Source organism: Elephas maximus, chromosome 8 (assembly GCF_024166365.1).
Source record: "Elephas maximus indicus isolate mEleMax1 chromosome 8, mEleMax1 primary haplotype, whole genome shotgun sequence".
NCBI lineage: Eukaryota > Metazoa > Chordata > Mammalia > Proboscidea > Elephantidae > Elephas > Elephas maximus.
Window position 1 is genome coordinate 47,277,011 of NC_064826.1, and position 20,188 is coordinate 47,297,198.

At 38.2% G+C, this 20,188-nt stretch overlaps 1 protein-coding gene across 1 annotated transcript in view; it reads left to right on the plus strand.

The window, feature by feature from the left end:
- The window catches only part of PTPN12 (protein tyrosine phosphatase non-receptor type 12), a 119,381-nt gene that overhangs the window by 51,332 nt on the left and 47,861 nt on the right, over positions 1 to 20,188 (plus strand). The window contains exon 2 of the mRNA XM_049894304.1: positions 8,881 to 8,989. Coding sequence (XP_049750261.1) covers positions 8,881 to 8,989 — 109 coding nt within the window. The remainder of the gene's footprint in view (positions 1 to 8,880; positions 8,990 to 20,188) is intronic.

A 20,188-nucleotide genomic window follows, 5' to 3' on the forward strand; every position in this document is an offset into this window, starting at 1 on the left:
AAAGATGTGGCAGCCTGCTTCAGTAAAGACTCCAAAAACCAAACCCACTGTAGTTGAGTTGATTCCGACTCACAGTGACTCTATAGGACAGAGTAGAATTGCTCCATAGGGTGTCCAAGGATGTAATCTTCACAGAAGCAGATTGCCACATCTTTCTCCTGCAGAGTGGCTGGTGGGTTTGAACCGTTGACCTTTCAGTTAGCAGCTAAGCTCTTGACTACTGCGCCACCAGGGCTCCTTCCTCTGTAAAGATTACAGCTTTGGAAACCGTATGGAGCAGTTCTGCCCTGTCCTGTAGCATCACTATGAGTCAGAATCAACTTGATGGTAACAGGTTTGGGTTATTTATTTATTTGTTTTTAAAACAATTACTGTGTTGCTGTTGTGTGCCATGGAGTGGATTCCGACTCACAGCAATACCATTCGACAGAGTTGAACTTCCCCATAGGGCTTTTTGGCTGTAATCTTTGTGAAAGCAGATTGCCAGATCTTTCTCCTGTGGAGTTGCTGTGTGGGTTCTAACCACCAACCTTTTAGTTAGCAGCTGAGCGCTTAACTGATGTGCCATCAGGGTTTCTTGTAACGACTAAATGGTATGCATATATAAGTATGCATGCAAAAATTTCAGAACAGTGGGTTATAGATAATGTTGTCTTGGTGTAATTATACTCTGATTTTACTGCTTGTTGCCTGGTATTTTGTAACTTTCTATTTGAGATAAAAAAAAAAAAAAAACTTTATTTTGGTTTGATGATCATGCAACTTGTGTGAGAGGGTGAAATTAGTAGTGTTAAGATTAAGTGATCTTTGTGACTGAAGGTGATTAAAATTTTCAAGTATAAAACCAGATGAGGTTATTCATTTAACATTTATTATTGAGTGACAGTTGTGGGCCAAACCTCCTACCATTTAAAATTCAGTTGTATTCCCCAGTAAGTCTCAGAGATTTTTCAGAGCAATGGCAAAAGCAATACCATTTTATGGGTGGGTTAGATAGTCTTAATATTACCACCCTTAACTCTTAAAAAACTCTTAAGCTTAAAGTAATTCCACTTTATTTTACTTTAAGGTACAATTTTAAAATTTATATGTACTTCAGTGCATATTTACTGAAAAGTGGTGTCTTATGAAATTGATGCTGTTTTTTAAGTGTTATGACATTGTGGAATTTGGGGCAGTAGCAGGTGGTCTAATAACAGCAGAAGTCATATTGCATGTGACTTTTGGAGGTCTTTGAGAATTAGTTTATTGATTTAGGATTAAAAAAAAATCCATCCCCAGCTATTCAATTCCGACTCATAGTGACCCTATAGGACACAGTAGAACTGCCCCACTGGGTTTCCAAGGCTATAAATCTTTTAAGGAAGCAGACTGCCACATCTTTCTCCCATGGAGCAGCTAGTGGGTTTGAACTCCTGACCTTTTGGTTAGTAACGGAGCGCTTTAACCACTGTGCCACCAGGGCTCCTTGATTTAGGATTAGGGGAATACAAATTTTATTTTAAGAAATAGAAAATAAACAATTTGGAACTTGAAAATAAAGTGAGTATGTGAATATTAGAATCCCTGGTGCCGTAGTGGTTAAGTGCTATGGCTGCTAACCAAAGGGTCGGCAGTTCGAATACACCAGGCGCTCCTTGGAAACTCCGTGGGGGCAGTTCTACTCTGTCCTATAGGGTCGCTATGAGTTGGAATCGACTCGACAGCACTGGGTTTGGTTTGGCTTACGAGAATATTAAACTCAGATTTTGTTTTCATCAAAAATTCTAATGTATTAGAGACATCTGTAGGAGACTTGTCTGAGAAGGCTAAATAAATTTTGAGTGAACAGGTTTACCTGTTTTTAATATGACTTGCATTACTTTAGATACTGTTCTATAATGGCAAATAATACAGTCCAGTCTCTCTCTTTTGTTTTACAGTTTAGTAGGGGAGACAGACAAGTATTGAAAATATTTTTCATAAGTGTTAATACAGCAGTGTATTATAGACTCACTGCTGGGGCTGAGTCCCCTAGGTTAAGCGGGGGTTCATGAAAGGCTTCACAAAGGATATAACACTTTAGCCACCGTCCTACGATTAACTGTGTAACAAGAGCAAAAAAAGTAAAATTGTGATGTTAGGGGGTTGGGGCTGCTGTTGGTGGTGGTGGAAAATAATCTATATGATTGAACTATCAAACTCTAATAAGAGAGTGTTATAAAAAGAGACTAGGAAATTGGACACATTGCATTGGGCAAATCTGCTGCAAAAGATCTCTTTAAAGTGTTAAAAAGCAAAGGTGTCACCTTGAAGACTAAGGTCTCCTGACCCAAGCCATGGTGTTTTCAGTTGCCTCATATGCTTGTGAAAGCAGGGTGTTGAATAAGGAAGACCGAAGAAGAATCGATGCCTTTGAGTTGTGGTGTTGGTGAAGAGTACTGAATATACTATGGACTGCCAAAAAAAAAAAAAAAGCATTGCTGTTGAGTAGATTCGACTCACAGGGCTGCCAAAAGGGTGAACAAATCTGTCTTGGAAGAAGTACAACCAGCAAAATGCTCCTTGGAAGCAAGGATGGTGAGACTACTACATCTCGCATACTTTGGACATGTTATCAGGAGGGATCAGTCCCTGGAGAAGGACATCGTTCTTAGTTAGTCAAGGGTCAGCGAAAAAGAGGAAGACCCTCAATGAGATGGATTGACACAGTGGCTGCAACCATAGGCTCAAGCTTGGCAACGATTGTGAGGATGGTGCAGGACCAGGCAGTGTTTCGTTCTGTTGCACATAAGGTCAGTGAGTTGAAATTGACTCGACGGCACTTAACAACAGCAACAAAAGGAAATTGGACAGGCTACATTCAAAATATTTTATATATCATTAAACTAAGGAATTGGTAGTTTATCTTGGAGGCATTGGACCCATTGAAGGACTTTTAAGTGTGGGGCCAAAGTGATGAGACTTTCCTTTTGGAACGATAACTCTGAGAGAGGAGTGGAATTATTTAAGGACTTTAATATATATGACATTTTCAAGTCTGTTTAGGATACACTCAACTGAACATGTCTTTCTTATAGGCTTTATTTGCTAAATTAAGAAAGAAAAAGCCCAGTTGGCATAATAAGATCTATTAAAACATTCTGCACCCCTCTTTGATGAGTGGTGTCTGGGGTCTTAAACGCTAGCAAGCAGCCATCTGAGATGCATCAATTGGTCTCAGTCCACCTCGATCAAAGGAGAATGAAGAACGCAAAAGACACAAGGTAATTATGAGCCCAAGAGACAGAAAGGGCCACATAAATCAGAGACTACATCAGCCTGAGACCAGAAGAACTAGATGGTGCCTGGCTACAACTGATGACTACCCTGACAGGGAACACGGCAGAGAATCTCTGATGGAGCAGGAGAGCAATGGGATGCAGACCTCAAATTCTCCTAAAAAGACCAGTCTTAATGGTCTGATTGAGACTAGAAGGACCCCAGAGGCCATGGTCCCCAGACATTCTTTTAGCCCAAGACTGGAACTATTCCCAAAGCCAACTCTTCAGACAGGGATTGGACTGGACTATAAGATAGAAAATGATACTAGTAAGGATTGAGCTTCTTGGCTGAAGTAGACACATGAGACTATGTGGGCAGCTCCTGTCTGGAGGGGAGATGAGAAGGCAGAGGCGGACAAAAGCTGGCTGAATGGACAGGGGAATACAGCGTGGAGAAAAGGAGTGTGCTGTCTCGGGGGAGAGCAGTTGGGAGTACATAGCAAGGTGTATGTAAATTTTTGTATGAGACACTGGTGGTGGGAATGTAAAATGGTGCAAGCACTTTGGAAATCGATTTGATGCTTTCTTAAAAAACTAGAAATAGAGCTACCATACAATCCAGCAATCCCACTCCTTGGAATATATCCTAGAGAAATAATAGCCTTTACACGAACAGATATATGTACACCCATGTTCGTTGCAGCACTGTTCACAATAGCAAAAAGATGGAAGCAACCAAGGTGCCCATCAATGGATGAATGGATAAATAAATTATGGTATATTCACACAATGGAATACTACGCATTGATAAAGAACAATGATGAACCTGTGAAACATTTCATAACATGGAGGAATCTGGAAGGCATTTTGCTGAGTGAAATTAGTCAGCTGCAAACGGGCAAATATTGTATAAGACCACTATTATAAGAACTCGAGAAATAGTTTAAACAGAGAAGAGAATATTCTTTGATGGTTACGAGAGTGGGGAGGAGGGAGAAGGGTTTTCACTGACTAGATAGTAGATAAGAACTATTTTAGGTGAAGGGAAAGACAACACACAATACAGGAGAGGTTAGCACAACTGGACTAAACCAAAAGCAAAGAAATTTCCAGAATAAACTGAATGCTTCAAAGGCCAGCGTAGCAGGGGTGGGGGTTTGGGGACCATGTTTTCAGGGGACATCTAAGTCAGTTGCCATAATAAAATCTATTAAGAAAACATTCTGCATCCCACTTTGGAGAGTGGCGTCTGGGGTCTTAAACGCTAGCAAGCAGCCATCTAAGGTGCACCAATTGGTCTCAACCCACCTGGATCAAAGGAGAATGAAGAACACCAAAGACACAAGGTAATTAAGAGCTCAAGAGACAGAAAGGGCCACATAAACCAGAGAGTACGCCAGCCTGAGACCAGAAGAACCAAATGGTGCCCGGCTAACGATGACTGCCCTGACAGGGAACACAACAAAAAACCCCTGAGGGAGCAGGAGAGCAGTGGGATGCAGACCCCAAATTCTCCTAAGACCAGACTTAATGGTCTGACTTGAGACTAGAAGGACTCTGGGGGTCATGGTCCTCAGACCTTCTGTTAGCCCAAGACAGGAACCACTCCCAAAGCTAACTCTTCAGGCAGGAATTGGACTGGACTATGGGATAGACAATGATACCGGTGAAGAATGAGCTTCTTGGATGAAGTAGACACATGAGACTGTGTTGGCATCTCCTGTCTGAAGGGGAGGCGAGATGGCAGAGAGGGTCAGAAGCTGGCCGAATGGATATGAAGAGAGTGGACAAGGTGTTTATAAATTTTTTTATGAGAGTCCGATTTGATTTGTAAACTCACTTAAAGCACAATAAAAATTAGAAAAAAAAAAGGGAAAAAATTTTTTTGTATGAGAGACTGACTTGATTTGTAAACTTTCACTTAAAGCACAATAAAAAGAAAAAGCCTTACATGATAAAGAGCGGGTGTGGTGGGTATCAGTAAACTTATGTAAATATACCGTTTAACTGTACTTTTGCATAGAAGCAGATGAGAATCCAACTGTAATCTATAAAAGCCAGGCATTAAAGAAATGCACAAAAAATCAAAAATAATTATATATAGCTTAATAAATGAACCATTTTATTAGTGTTGGGTGAAACTATCATACAGTCTATTCTGTAGCACTATGCTCATGAATGAGGCTCCTTAATATATTACCGCATGTTTCTCTATACCCATACCTATTGCCTTCAAGTTGATTCAGACTCATAGTGACCCTATAGGACAGAGTAGATTTGCCCCACCAAATTTCCAAGTCTGTGATCTTTATAGAAGCAGACTGCCACATCTTTGTCCCAAGGAGTGGCCGGTGGGTTTGAACTGTTGACCTTTGGATTAGCAGCTGAGCTTTTAACCACTGTACCACCAGGGCTCCTTATGTTTCTCTATTATATAGATTACTTTTTCCTGTTAATTATTTTAGTAACAGCTTCACTACAGACAATGAAATATGGTGGTCAGGAAGTTAAAACCAAATTATATGTGCAGATACTTTATGTTTTATATGGTTAGATGATCTTTGGTGCTTCAGGCACTTTTTGGACTTTAGTTTTGATGTGGTATTAAAAGAATAACACCTTCTGCTTTGGCCAGAATGAATAATTTTATCTAAAATTAATGTATTCACCATATGAGCATCTAATATGCTCTAGGGGTACAGGGCATTACAAATATTAATCTTATAGAGTTACAGCTTAGTTGGGGAAGTAAGATGTATCCTCTTTATGTATTGATCACAAAGAGAAGGAAATAGTAAGTGTTCTAAGAACTACCTACAAAGTGTAAAAAGAACTGGAAAGGAAAAGAGTTTTGAGTGAGGGGGATCAGAAACCCTTATAGAAGCCAGGCCTTCAAAAAAGATGGATAAGATTTGGAGGTATGCAAGTGAGATGACTGACTACTCATAAGCAAAAAAACCCACATACACAAGGACACAGATGGATGATTATAATGGGAATTTGTTTCTAAAAGAATCTTGGAGAACAGCCTTTTATGGTAGTCTTTGCCAATTACATATAAACCAAAAAAAACCAAACCCACTGCTGTCAAGTCGATGCCAATTCATAGCGACCCTATATAGTGTTTGGTTTTTCTGATGTTTTAAGAGATACAAAGAGATTTAGGAAAGTTTTCCTTTTCCTATTTGCAGTGCCTCCACCCCATATTATCTAGAATCTAGTCTCAAAACCATTTAATTATTTTAAGCCCTGTTTATTTCTTACAAGCAGCCCCAGTGGCGCAATGGTTTAGCTAACCGAAAGGTCAGTGGTTGGGACTCACCAGCTGCTCTGTGGGAAAAAGATGTGGCAGTAGGCTTCCATAAAGGTTACAGCCTTGGAAACTCTATGAGGCATTTCTACTCTGTCCCACAAGGTCGCTTGCTGTGAGTCCTGATAGAATCAACTCGATGGCAGAGGGTTTGTTTCTCACAGCTTATGTACTTTTTGTTCTCACTTGCTGCCGAACTCCCTTTCTTGCTATGTGATAACTGCATTTTTCCTTCTTCATCCCTGATCCTTTCCCTTGATCCCTAAGAAAAGTATTTAATCACTGTAACCAAATTTTTTGGTGCCGCAAACCTGTACATAAAGTACAGAAAAACCTAAGAATTGTTCTCCATTCTTCCATGCTAATCAGTCATGATACTTCTTCCTCCATATATTGGTGGTCCTCTAAGTGTGGCCCCCAGACAGCAGAATCAGCATCACCTGGGAGCATAATAAAAACGGAAATTCTCAGACCCTGTCCCAGCCTACTGAATCTGAAGCTGTTGGGTTGGGACCCAGCAATCTCTGTTTTAATAAGCCCTCAGAAAATTCTGAAGCATGCTAAAGTTTGATAAACAGCTTTATAATACTCGACAGTCTCAGGCAGACACATTTTTGTACTTAATATATATTTTTAAAATATTGCCATATCACAACATAGCTTCCTCATTTGTTTTTCAGCAGTATCATATTTGATAGTGTGGCTTAAACAATCTGCTATACATAGTAAGCGTTCGTCACTGAGTTTGTCTAACTTCTCTATTGATACTTTGATTGTTTACAGTCTTTTTCTATTATAAACTGTTGTAATGAATAATGTGTATACATCATTTCACACCCACATCATTTTTATCTGGAGGATAAATTTGTAGAAGTACAATTCTGGGGTTAAGGGGTTATGTGTGTTTGTAATTACTAAATTGCCTTCCTTAAGGGTTGTGCTAATGTTCTTTTCAACCAACATTGCATGGAAGTTCTTGTTTTCCCATACTCTCACAGGCAGCCCATTTACTTTTGAATACAGTTTTTTCCCCCTAAAACTCTCCTGTATTTTGAGAACTTTGTTGCCACAGGAAATAGCAGCATAAATATGGGGAATTTTACTTTGGCATTTTGCCAGTTAACATAATGCCAGTTAATATATTGCAAGATGCTAATAAGTTTTTTATTCTTAAAGAAAAAAAAAGTGTATTCTTGTTTTAGGTCTCTGATTGTGATGATAAAATTTAGTAGATTTTCAAAGAAAAAAGACCTAACCATTCTGTATATAAGTGCCTATTTGTAAGACTATTTCAAGTGCTGTAAATTAAAGTGTATCCTAACAAAAATAAAGGAACAATCTTGTATTAAATTTCTGTGATTTTTCAAAATAATAGACTTAGACATTCTTAGTTGAAGTATCAACATCATAAGTAGCAAAAATGAAATGATGAAAAGTTAATGTTACCAAATTTTTTCATTTCATTTGTATTTAATAATTTGTTAAATGTTATCACATTTCTTTTTCCTTTCATTTGTATTTAATAGTTTATTAAATAGTAAAACCAGAATGCTTTCGGTATGTCTTTAAGACTGAAAGAAAGTAGGCTTCTTTCAAATTAAACATCAGCAATGTAGTTGAGTCAAATTTAAACAATTCACAATGCTCACTTTTAGTGCTTCTGAAAGCAGGAAGTGTATTACTGACACGCAGAAATATTCCAGCCCAAAGAACATCCCTGCTGCCATATGTGGTAAGAGTTTGTCACTAACCCACAAACCACTTCTGTAATGCAATGAATAAGCAGAATTGGTCTTTGTTGGACATTTCCAATTTAATATGAAAGAACTTTGCTTTACGGCGTTTTGTAAGTAATTATTAGCTTATGCCTTGCACAGAGCCTGGCACATCACGGGTGCTTAAAGTTTATTGAGAGAAGGATTAAAGTAAACGTGTAAATAACCTTTTTTTTTCCAGCATGATTTTAAAACTTGGTTGTTGGGACCCTTAGGTAAAACACATGATTACTTGAGTAAGTTAAGGAATGAGTTAAATATTCTGGCTTAGTTTATTAATGATTTTTAAAAATAAAATTACTTTTATTCTAGTTGCCCCCTTCTTTGCTGTTCCTGTTTGGAATAAATGTTAATCTACATTTGAATTTATGCTAAAAAACAGATTATTCTTGGGATTAGTTATTATACAGTGGGGAAATACTGTGAATTTAAAGAAACAGGAAAATAAGTTGTAAGTAATTGGGGTCAGCAAAATACCATAAAGAGGTATTTTTAAATCACTAAAATTTTGAAAATATCTGTTTTTCTAAACTTGAATTTCTCTTTTTTTAAGCGATTAAGAAGATTGTCTACCAAGTACAGGACAGAAAAGATTTATCCCACAGTCACTGGAGAAAAAGAAGAAAATGTTAAAAAGAACAGATATAAGGATATACTGCCATGTAAGTTTGAAATGCCCTTGCTAGAACAAATGGAATTGCTAATTATTAGCTTTTGGTAGCCTAACCGGTTTTATTCTTCCTAATGAGTTTGATTTTAAGGAGGTAGTAATTAACCTCTCTTTCAAGGTGCCCTGCAAGATAATTTGTAATTGTGCTACTTGTTTTTCCTTCTGGTAGTTTGTTGTGGTGGTGGTGGTAGTGGTTATATATTTTTTTCTTTAAGCATCAGAATTATTCTAATGCTAAATTACTTTTAAATACCAAAAATCCTAGTGAGAATATCTTTTGGGGAATCTCAAAGAAGTTATTTCATTAAAATAAAATAATACAAAGCAGATAATTAAAATAAATATAATTGAATAAATTTTATGAAGTGCTAAAATATTAACTTACCAATTTATCCGTAAAAAGAACCTTAATGAATTAATTATACATAAAAATTAATCATAAAATGACACAAACACCTGTATGCCTACTATTCTCAGTTGATGGCAGTACTATTGAACTGGAAAGACCAATAAATGGCCTGAATGTGTATTTCTGAGGGTATGTCTTAGACTGAGCATTATATTCTAATACTAATATTATAATTATATTTTTAAGTAGCATAGTTTTCTGGCAGACAGCCTTTAATTCAAAAAGTGTACTAAAGTGTATCCTTATTTTATATAAAAAAAATCTTTATCTCATACCTTCTTTACCTCATACCTGCTGTCTTTTAAGGCTGACAATAGTCTTTCTTTTTCTTCCCCTTTAAGTTTCTTGAAATATCTAGATTCCATACCTCCATTCCCTCAACTCTTCTTCATTCCTAAAGTTTGTTCTCTTGAAACTGTCCTTGATAAAGTTCCCAGCAATTTTTTTTTTTTAAGTAAGAAAATTAACAAATTGCTTCTTTTGCGGGGGTGTATATATTATATATGCGTGTGAAAACCAGGCAATAAATAAGGAAGACCAAAGAAGAATTGACATCTTTGAATTATGGTATTGGTGAAGAATATTGAATATATAATGGACTGCTAAAAGAACAAACAAATCTGTCTTGGAAGAAGTACAGACAGAATGCTCCTTAGAAGTGGGGATGGTGAGACTACATTTCACATACTTTGGGCACGTTATCAAGAGGGATCAGTCCTTGGAGAAGGACATCATGCTTGGTAAAGTAGAGGGTCAGTGAAAAAGAGGAAGACCCTTAATGTGATGGATTGATAATAGTGGCTGCAACAATGGGCTCAAGCATAACAATGATCTTGAGGATGGTGCAGGACCGGGCCATGTTTCATTCTGTTGTACATAGGGTTGCAGTGAGTTGAAACCAACTCGATGGCACTTAACAACAACAACAATAACATATATATATCAATTACAAAATTTACAGTTTTAAAGTGTACTTAAAAATATAATTTTGCAGTGGTATTAATTACTTTCAGCATGTTATACACCATCACCACTATTCATTTCTAAAACCTTTTCACCACCCCAAAACAGAAATTCTATATCCATTAAGCAGTACTTCCCATTCCCCTCTAACCCCCCTCCCCAGCCACTGGTAACCTCTACTCTTTGTCTCTGTGAATTTGGTTCATATAAGTGGAATTATACAATATTTGTGTCTGGTTTATTTCACTTAGGATAATGGCTCATTTTGTATCATGTATTACAACTTCATTCCTTGTTACAGGTGAATAATATTCCATTGTATGTATATACCATGTTTTGCTTATCTGTCTGTTAATGCATACTTGGATTGTTTCTCTTTTTGGTTATTGTGAATATTGCTATGAACATTGGTGTGTAAGTGTCTGAGTCCCTGCTTTAAATTCTTTTGGGTGTATGCCTAGGAGTGGACTTGCTGGGTCATATGGTAATACTGTGTTTAACTTTTTGAGGAACCACCAAATTGTTTTCCACAGTGGCTGCAACATTTTACCTTCCCATCCCACCAGCAATGTATGAGGGTTCCAGTTTTTCCACAAACTCACCAACACTTGTTATTTTCAGTTGTTTTGATAGTAACTCTCTTAAGTAGGTATGAATAGTCACTGGGTAGTACAAATGGTTAATAGGCTAGCTAGAGGTTTGAGTCCACCCAGAGGCACCTAACCATCCTTATTCTTTGTTGTTTTTGTTGTTAGGTGCCATAGAGTCAGTTCCGACGCATAGCAACCCTTTATGTACAATAGAACGAAACACTGCCTGGTCCTGCGTCATCCTCACAATCGTTGCTACGTTTGAGCCCATTGTTGCAGCCACCGTGTCAGTCCATCATATTGAAGGTCTTCCTCTTTTCTGCTGACCCTATACTTTAGAAAGTGGGATTTCCTTCTCCAAGGACTGACAAAGTCCTGCCGTCCTTTCTTCTAATGAACATTCTGGCTGTACTTCTTCCAAGACAGATTTGTTTATTCTTCTGGCAGTTCATGGTACATTAAATATTCTTTGACAACACTGTAATTCAAAGGCATCAATTCTTCTTTAGTCTTCCTTGTTCATTTGCCAGGTTGCACGTGCATATGAGGTGATTGGAAACATCATGGCTTGGGTTAGGCCCACCTTAGTCCTTAAAGTGACATCTTTGCTTTGTAATACTTTAAAGAGGTATTTTGCAGCAGATTTGTCCAGTGCAATGCGTCATTTGATTTCTTGACTGCTGCTTCCATGGGCATTGATTGTGGATCCAAGTAAAATGAAATCCTTGACAACTTTAAACCACACAGTATCCCCTTGTTCTGTTCGAATGACTGCCTATTGGTCTAAGTAAAGGTTCCTCATAAGCACAATTAAGTGTTCTGGAATTCCCATTCTTCGCAGTGTTATCCATAATTTGTTATGATCCACACAGGCAAATGCCTTTGCATAGTTCATAAGACACAGGTAAATATCTTTCTGGTAATCTCTGCATTCAGCTAGGATCCATCTGACATCAGCAATGATATCCCTCATTCCACATCCTTTTCGGAATCGCTTCCGTTTCTGGTAGATCCCTATTAATGTACTGCTGCGACTGTTTTTGAGTAATCGTCCACAAAATTTTACTTGCATGTGATATTAATGATATTGTTCGATAATTTCCGCATTCAGTTGGATCACCTTTCTTTGGAATGGGTACAAATATGGCTTTCTTCCAGTCAGCTGACCAGGTAGCTATCCTCCAAATTTCTCGCATAGACAAGTGAGTACTTATAGCGCTGCATCCGTTTGTTGAAACATCTCAGTTGGTATTCCGTGAATTCCTGGAGGCTTGTTTTTTGCCAGTATCTTTGGTGCAGCTTGGACCTCTTCCTTCACTACAATCGGTTCTTGATCATCTGCTGCCTCCTGAAATGGTTGAACATCGACCAGTTCTTTTTGGTACAGTGACTCTGTGTATTCTTTCCATCTTCTTTTGATGTTTCATGTGTTGTTTAATATTTCCCCCATAGAATCCTTCAGTATTGCAACTTGAGGCTTGAGTTTTTGTTCGGTTCTTTCATCTTGACAAATGCTGGGCGTGTTCTTCCTTTCTGGTTTTCTAACTCCAGATCTTTGCACATGTCATTATGATACTTTGTCTTTTCAAGCCACCCTTTGAAATTTTCTGCTTAGCTCTTTTATTTCATCGTTTCTTCTGTTTGCTTTAGCTACTCAATGTTCAAGAGCAAGTTTCAGAGTCTCTTTCTTCTATTTGCTTTAGCTCTACTCAGTGTTCAAGAGCAAGTTTCAGAGTCTCCTCTGTTATCCATTTTGGTCTTTTCTTTCTTTCTTGTCTTTTTAATGACCTCTTGCTTTCTTCATGTATGATGTCCTTGATGTCAGTCCACAACTCGTCTGGTCTTTGGTATTAGTGTTCAATATGTTAAACCTGTTCTTGAGATGGTCTCTAAATTCAGGTGGAATATACTCAGGGTCGTACTTTGGCTTTCACGGAGTTGTTCTAATTTTCTTCAGCTTCAACTTGAGTTTGCATATGAGCAATTCATGGTCTGTTCTACAGTCGGTCCCTGACCTTTTTCTGAGTGATGGTATTGAGCTTTTCTATTGTCTCCTTCTACAGATGTGGTCAATTTGATTCCTTTGAATGCCATATGGTGTGGTCTGTGTGTATAGTTGCCATTTGTGTTGTTGAAAAAAGATATTTGTAATGAAGAAGTTGTCATGCAAGATTCTGTCATGCAATCTCTGGCATCCTTTCTGTCATCAAGGCCATGTTTTTAAACTACCAATCCTTTTTTGTTTCCAACTTTCACATTTGAATCATTATCCTAGTTATCGAATAGTCATTTGCCAGAAGCACAGTAATTCTTGTATGTGTATTTCCTACTCAAAGTGGCTTTAAAAAGAAAAAAAAAAAAAGACATGTAAGATGGAGTGGAATAAGAAACGGCATTGGTAAACATGCAAACATTGTCTTTCCTACCCAAAATGGCTTTAAAAAGAAAAACAAAAAAAAAGACATGTAAGATGGAGTGGAATAAGAAATGGCATTAGTAAACATGCAAATATTGTCTTTCCCAGAAACATGGTGAGGAGATGAAAAATTTTAATCAGAGGTGACTGTGTCTTATGTGGCTCTTCAAAGTTTCAAAGGAATTTTCAAAGAAGAATTTTATCACTTAAGAAAAAATAGCAGTACTGGACCTTAGTATTATGTATAAAATTTCTATTAATAGCAAGTACATTAAACCCTGTTCATTTGTTGTCCCTAATGTTGGTCACCATTTATATTTTTACATTTTTCTTCTTGTATTTTGATTGCCTTCAACTGTGTGGATCATAACAAATTATGGATAGCATTGCGAAGAACAGGAGTTCCAGAACACTTAATTGTGCTCATGCAGAACCTGTATATAGGACAAGAGGCAGTCTCTCTAATAGAACAAGGGGGTACTGTGTGGTTTAAAATCAGGAAAGGTGTGCATTAGTGTTGTATCCTTTCACCATACTTATTCAATCTGTATGCTGAGCAAATAGTCCGAGAATCCAATGTGAAGAATAATGTTGCATCAGGATTGGAGGAAGACTCATTAAAAGCTGCGATATGCAGATGACAAAACTTTGGTTGCCAAACAAAAGTGAAGAATACCTGAAATACTTACAGAGGAAGATCAAAGTCTACAGCTTTCATTATGGATTGCACCTCAACATAAAACAAAAATCCTCACAACTGGACCAATAAACAACATCATGATAAACGAAGAAAAGACTGAAGTTGTCAGGGATTTCATTTTACTTGTATTCACAATCAACGCCCATGGAAGCAGCAGTCAAGAAATTCAAACAACATACTACACTGGGCAAACCTGCTGCAAAAGATTTTTTTAAGTGTTAGAAAACAAAGATGTCACTTTGAGGACTGAGGTGCACCTGACCCAAGCCATGGTATTTTTAATTGCCTCATATTCATGCAAAAGCTGGACAGTGAATAACGAAGACTGAAGAAGAATTGATGCCTTTGAATTATGGGTTGGTGAAGAATATTCAATATACCATGGAGTGCCAGAAGATCAAACAAATCTGTCTTGGAAGAAGTACAACCAGAATGCTTCTTAGAAGCGAGATGTTAGACTTTGTCTCACATACCCTGGACACGTTATCAGGAGGAACCAGTCCCTGGAGAAGGACATCATGCTTGGTAAAATACATAGTCAGTGACATAATGGAAGACCCTGAATGAGATGGGTTGACACAGTGGCTGCACCAATGGCATCAAACATAGCAATGATTGTGAGGATGGCGCGCAACCGGGCTGTGTTCCGTTCTGTTGTACAGAGGGTCTCTCTGAACTGGAGTTGACTTGGTGGGAACTGACAACAACAACATTTTGCTTATAATAGATTTAAAGTAGTATACAATCTTGCTTCTTAATGAGTTACTACATCTCCATTGTAGTTTCAGAACCCTTCCCCAACTGTATCAAACCTTTTTCTCTATCATTCTCAGTTGCATGAAAAGATGAGATTTGACTGGCTTTAAAGTATGGTTAGTGGAATATTTTAAAAGGATGTTTCTTTTTTCATTTCTCAGGTTTGCTTGTCCTGCTTGTGCTTTATTCTCAGATTATTTCCACTTGGAGGCTAAATGACCTTTACTTGGCCCTTATAGCTCATGATTCGAGAGGGGGAAAAAAAAGAAAATTTACCTCTCCCACAGCTTTATATGTTCTGCTGGTATTCATAAGGTTTTCACTGGCTAATGGTTTTCAGAAGTAGACTGCCGGGTCCTTTTTCCTAGTCTGTCTTAGTCTGGAAGCTTAGCTGAAACCTGTCCTCCATGGGTGACCCTGCCTGGTATCTGAGTACTGGTGGCATAGCTTCCAGCATCATAGCAACACACAAGCCCCCACAGTACAACAAACTGACAGACGCATGGGGATAAATAATGTACAAAGTATGAATCTAGGAAAACTGGAGGTCGTCAAAAATGAAATGGAATGCATAAAGATTGATATCTTAGGCATTAATAAGCTGAAATGGACTGGCATTGGCCATTTTGAATTGGACAATCATATAATCTACTATGCTGTGAATAACAACTTGAAGAGGGATGGTGTTGCATTCATTGTCAAAAAGAACATTTAAAGATCTATCCTGAAGTACAACGCTGTCAGTGATAGGACAATATCCATACGCCTACAAGGAAGACCAGTTATTACAACTGTTATTCAAATTTATGCACCAACCACTAAGGCCAAAGATGAAGAAATAGATTTTCATCAGCTGCTACAGTCTGAAATTGATCGAACATGCAATTAGGATGCATTGATAATTACTGGTGATTGTAACGCGAAAGTTCGAAATGAAGAAGGATCGGTAGTTGGAAAATATGGGCTTGATGATAGAAACAATGCTGGAGATTGAATGATAGATTTTTGCACGACCAACGACTTCATTGCAAATACCTTCTTTCACCACCATAAACGGTGATTATACAGATTGACCTCACCAGATGGAACACGCAGGAATCAAATTAACTATATCTGTGGAAAGAGATGGTGGGAAAGCTCAATATCATCAGTCAGAACAAAGAAGGGGCTGACTGGAACAGACCATCAGTTGCTTATACGCAAGTTTAAGATGAAACTGAAGAAAATCAGAGCAAGTCCATGAGAGCCAAAATGTGACCTTGAGTATTTCCCACCTGAATTTAGAGACCATCTGAAGAATAGATTTGACCTATTAAACACTAGTGACCGAAGACTAGACGAGTTGTGGACTGACATCAAGGACATCATCCATGAAGAAAGCAAGAGGTCACTGAGAAGACAGGAAAGAAAGAAAAGACCAAGATGGATGTCAGAGGAGACTCTAAAACTTGCTCACAAATGTCGAGCAGCCAAAGAAAAAGGATGAAATGAAGTAAAAGAACTGAGCAGAAGATTTCAAAGGGCAGCTCAAGAAGACAGAGTAAAGTATTATAATGACATGTGCAAAGAGCTGGAGATAGAAAACTAAAAGAGAAGAACACGCTAGGCGTTTCTCAAGCTGAAAGAACTGAGGAAAAAATTCAAACCTCGAGTAGCAATAGTGAAGGATTCCATGGGGAAAATATTAAAAGATGCAGGAAGCATCAAAAGAGGATGGAAGGAATACCAAAAAGAATTGTTGATGTTCAACCATTTCAGGAGGTAGCATACAATCAGGAATCGATGGTACTGAAGGAAGAAGTCCAAGCTGCACTAAAGGCATTGGCAAAAAACAAGGCTCCAGGAATTGGCGGAATATGAATTGAGATGTTTCAACAAATGGATGCAGTGGTGGAAGTGCTCACTCATCTATCCCAAGAAATATGGAAGACAGCTTCCTGGCCAACTGACTGGAAGAGATCCAAGAAAGGTGATCCAGTTTAATGTGGAAATTATAGAACAATATCATTAATATCACATGCAAGCAAAATTTTGCTGAAGATCATTCAAAAATGGCTGCAGCAGTATACAGACAGGGAACTGCCAGAAATTCAGGCTGGTTTCAGAATAGGACGTGGAACCAGGGATATCATTGCTGATGTCAGATGGATCCTGGCTGAAAGCAGAGAATACCAGAAGGATGTTTACCTGTGTTTTATTGACTATGCAAAGGCATTCTACTGTTCGGATTATAACAGATTATGGATAACATTGCAAAGAATGGGAATTCCAGAACACTTAATTGTGCTCATGAGGAACCTTTACATAGATCAGGAGTCAGTTGTTCAGACAGAACAAGGCGATACTGATTGGTTTAAAGGCAGGAAAGGTATGCTGCGTCAGGGTTGTATTCTTTCACCATACTTATTCAATCTGTATGCTGAGCAAATAATCCGAGAAGCTGGACTGTATGAAGAAGAACAAGGCATCAGAATTGGAGGAAGACTCATTAACACCCTGCATTATTCAGGTGACAGGACCTTGCTTGCTGAAAGTGAAGAGGACTTGAAGCACTTACCAATGAAGATCAGAGACCACAGCCTTCAGTATGGATTATACCTCAAAATAAAGAAAACAAAAATTCTCACAACTGGAGCAATGAGCAAGATCATGATAAACGGAGAAAAGATTTAAGTTGTCAAGGATTTCATTTTACTTGGATCCACAGTCAAAGCCCATGAAAGGAACAATCAAGAAATCAAAAGATGCATTGCATTGGGCAAATCTGCTGCAAAGGGCCTCTTTAAAGTGTTGAAAAGCAAAGATGTCACCTTGAAGACTAAGGTATGCCTGATTCAAGCCATGGTATTTTCAATCACGTCATATGCATGTGAAAGGTAGACGCTAATAAGGAGGACAGAAGAATTGACACCTTTGAATTGTGGTTTTGGCGAAGAATACTGAATATACCATGGACTGCCAAAAGAACGAACAAATGTGTCTTGGAAGAAGTGCAACCAGAATGCTCCTTAGAAGCAAGGATGGCAAGATTGTGTCTTACATACTTTGGACGTGTTGTCAGGAGGAATCAGTCCCTGGAGAAGGACATCAAGCTTGGCAAAGTACAGGGTCGGCAGAAAAGAGGAAGGCCCTCAATGAGGTGGATTGACACAGCGGGTGCAACAGTGAGCTGAAGTATAACAATGATTGTAAGGATGGTGCAGGTCTGGGCAGTGTTTGTTCTGTTGTGCATAGGGGTCACTATGAGTTGGAACCAACTCGATGGCACCGAACAACAACAGCTTTATATAAAAATTAATGCAATGACTCATGTCCTGTTTGTATAGATGGAGTGGCCATAGAGATAGGCATTTGACTGAGACTGATAGCTTCCCAAAACTACAAAGGATGATGAAAGGGCGTTTTCCCAGTGGGAAGAGAGATGCTGGATAGACAAAGCAGTATAAGGGACAAGCTCACTTATACCAAAAATAAATTTCACGTGGTTCGAGAGTTTTTAATGAAAATACTGGTGGTGGTGGTGGGGAGAATGATGACAGTGAAGACCACCTTGAAAAAAAGGTAAATTTATTTTATCTTGAAATGGGTAAGGCCTTTCTAAGGAAAAATGTAAAACCTAGAGTTGAAGAGGGAAAACATACAGAACATACTATTAAAAACCAGAAACTCTAGGGCGTGAGTTGGAATGAGGTATAAAGAAGGAGGGAATATCAGGGATATGGAGGAAGTTGACATTTCTCCAAGTATATCTTTTTGTGTAGTTAGGACTGTCACTTACCCCTCCCCCCCCGCCATAAACAGTCAAAACCAATCATATAGAAACAGTCACATATAAATTCAATTGTATTGTAAATGTACTATAACCATACTGTAAAGGTTTGGACAAAAAGAACTAACCTAAGTAACTCTGGTACAAAAGTAGCTAAGGATAAAGACTAAAAGAAATAATTAATGCTATAATCTAGATAGTAAATATGTTTTTCACAGGTATAATTCCTATACCTTCACAGGTAGAGGAATTATTAATTTTGGAACTATGTATATACTAGAATTAAAAAAATATAAGTAGTGTATTGGAAACAATAAAAGCCAGGTTTCTTACTTCTGAGGAAGAGATTACAAATAAGTAAAGATGGAGGCTAAAATGAATCCCATGGTTTGGATTAAAACCAAAGGTATCAGTATGAACTTGTTATATTAGATAGATACATACATACATAGATATTGTTGTTGTTGTGTGCTGTAGAGTCAGTTCTGGCTCATAGCAACCATATAGGACAATGTAGAACTGTCCCATAGGATTTCCAAGGCTGTAACCTTTCTGGAAGCAGACTGCCACGTATTTCTCCTGTGGAGTGGTTGGTGATTTCGGCTCGCTGAACTTACTGTTTAACAGCTGAGTGTTTAACCAGTGTTCCAGCAGGGCTCCTTTCATACATAGATAATCAATATTAGTTGGAAAAAATACAGAGATATATGTGTATGCATGTGTTAGTATAAACCAGTTGTCATTGATTTCCTTCTGATTCTTGTTGACCCCATGTGTGTCAGAGTAGAATTGTGCTCCATAGGATTTTCAATGACTAATTTCTTTGGAAGTAGATTGCCAGGTCTTTCTTGTGAGGTACCTCTGGGTAGACTCAAACCACCAACCTTTTTTTAGTAGCAATATGTGTTAAACATTTGCACCACTCCATGGGCTATGATACGTATGCACCCACTCCTCACTTACCGACTGTCTCGTTATCCAACATTTTGCATTGATGACAATAGTAAAAAAATCTTTCCGACTGTTTTGTACATTAACGATATACATCTGGCCGTAATGAAAGCTGAGGTGTGAGGCAAGAGGAACGCTGGCTGTGATGGTTAAGGTTTTGTGTCAACTTGGCTAGGCCATGATTCTCAGTGGTTTGGTAGTTATATAACGATGTAACTTGGTTGTTATGTAATGATGTAGTCATCTTCCACTTTGTGGTCTTATATGTTCATCCTCCATTTTTGCATAATGCCGGTTTTGACATAACAACCTGGTCTTTGGAACCTAACCATGTTGATAAGTGAGGAGTGTGTGTATATATTTCCTTGCTCTGTCTACTGAGAGGGCCTAGGAACAGTGATATCCCATTAGCAATGAACATATCTAGCACCCAGAACTTGATAAATAGCATTCTCAGTAAAAGGAAGCAGAGCTTCTTAGCAAATTGGTTGAGTTTCCAAGGCTTGGGAGAGAAAATAAAAGATGATCCTGGAATATTCTGTGGTGCCAGAAGGTAAGAAGTCAAAAAAGAATGGTGGCGTGTTGAAGGAACACCGGCAATAACCTGAGGAGTGCCTAATGGTCAAAGCTGGAAAAC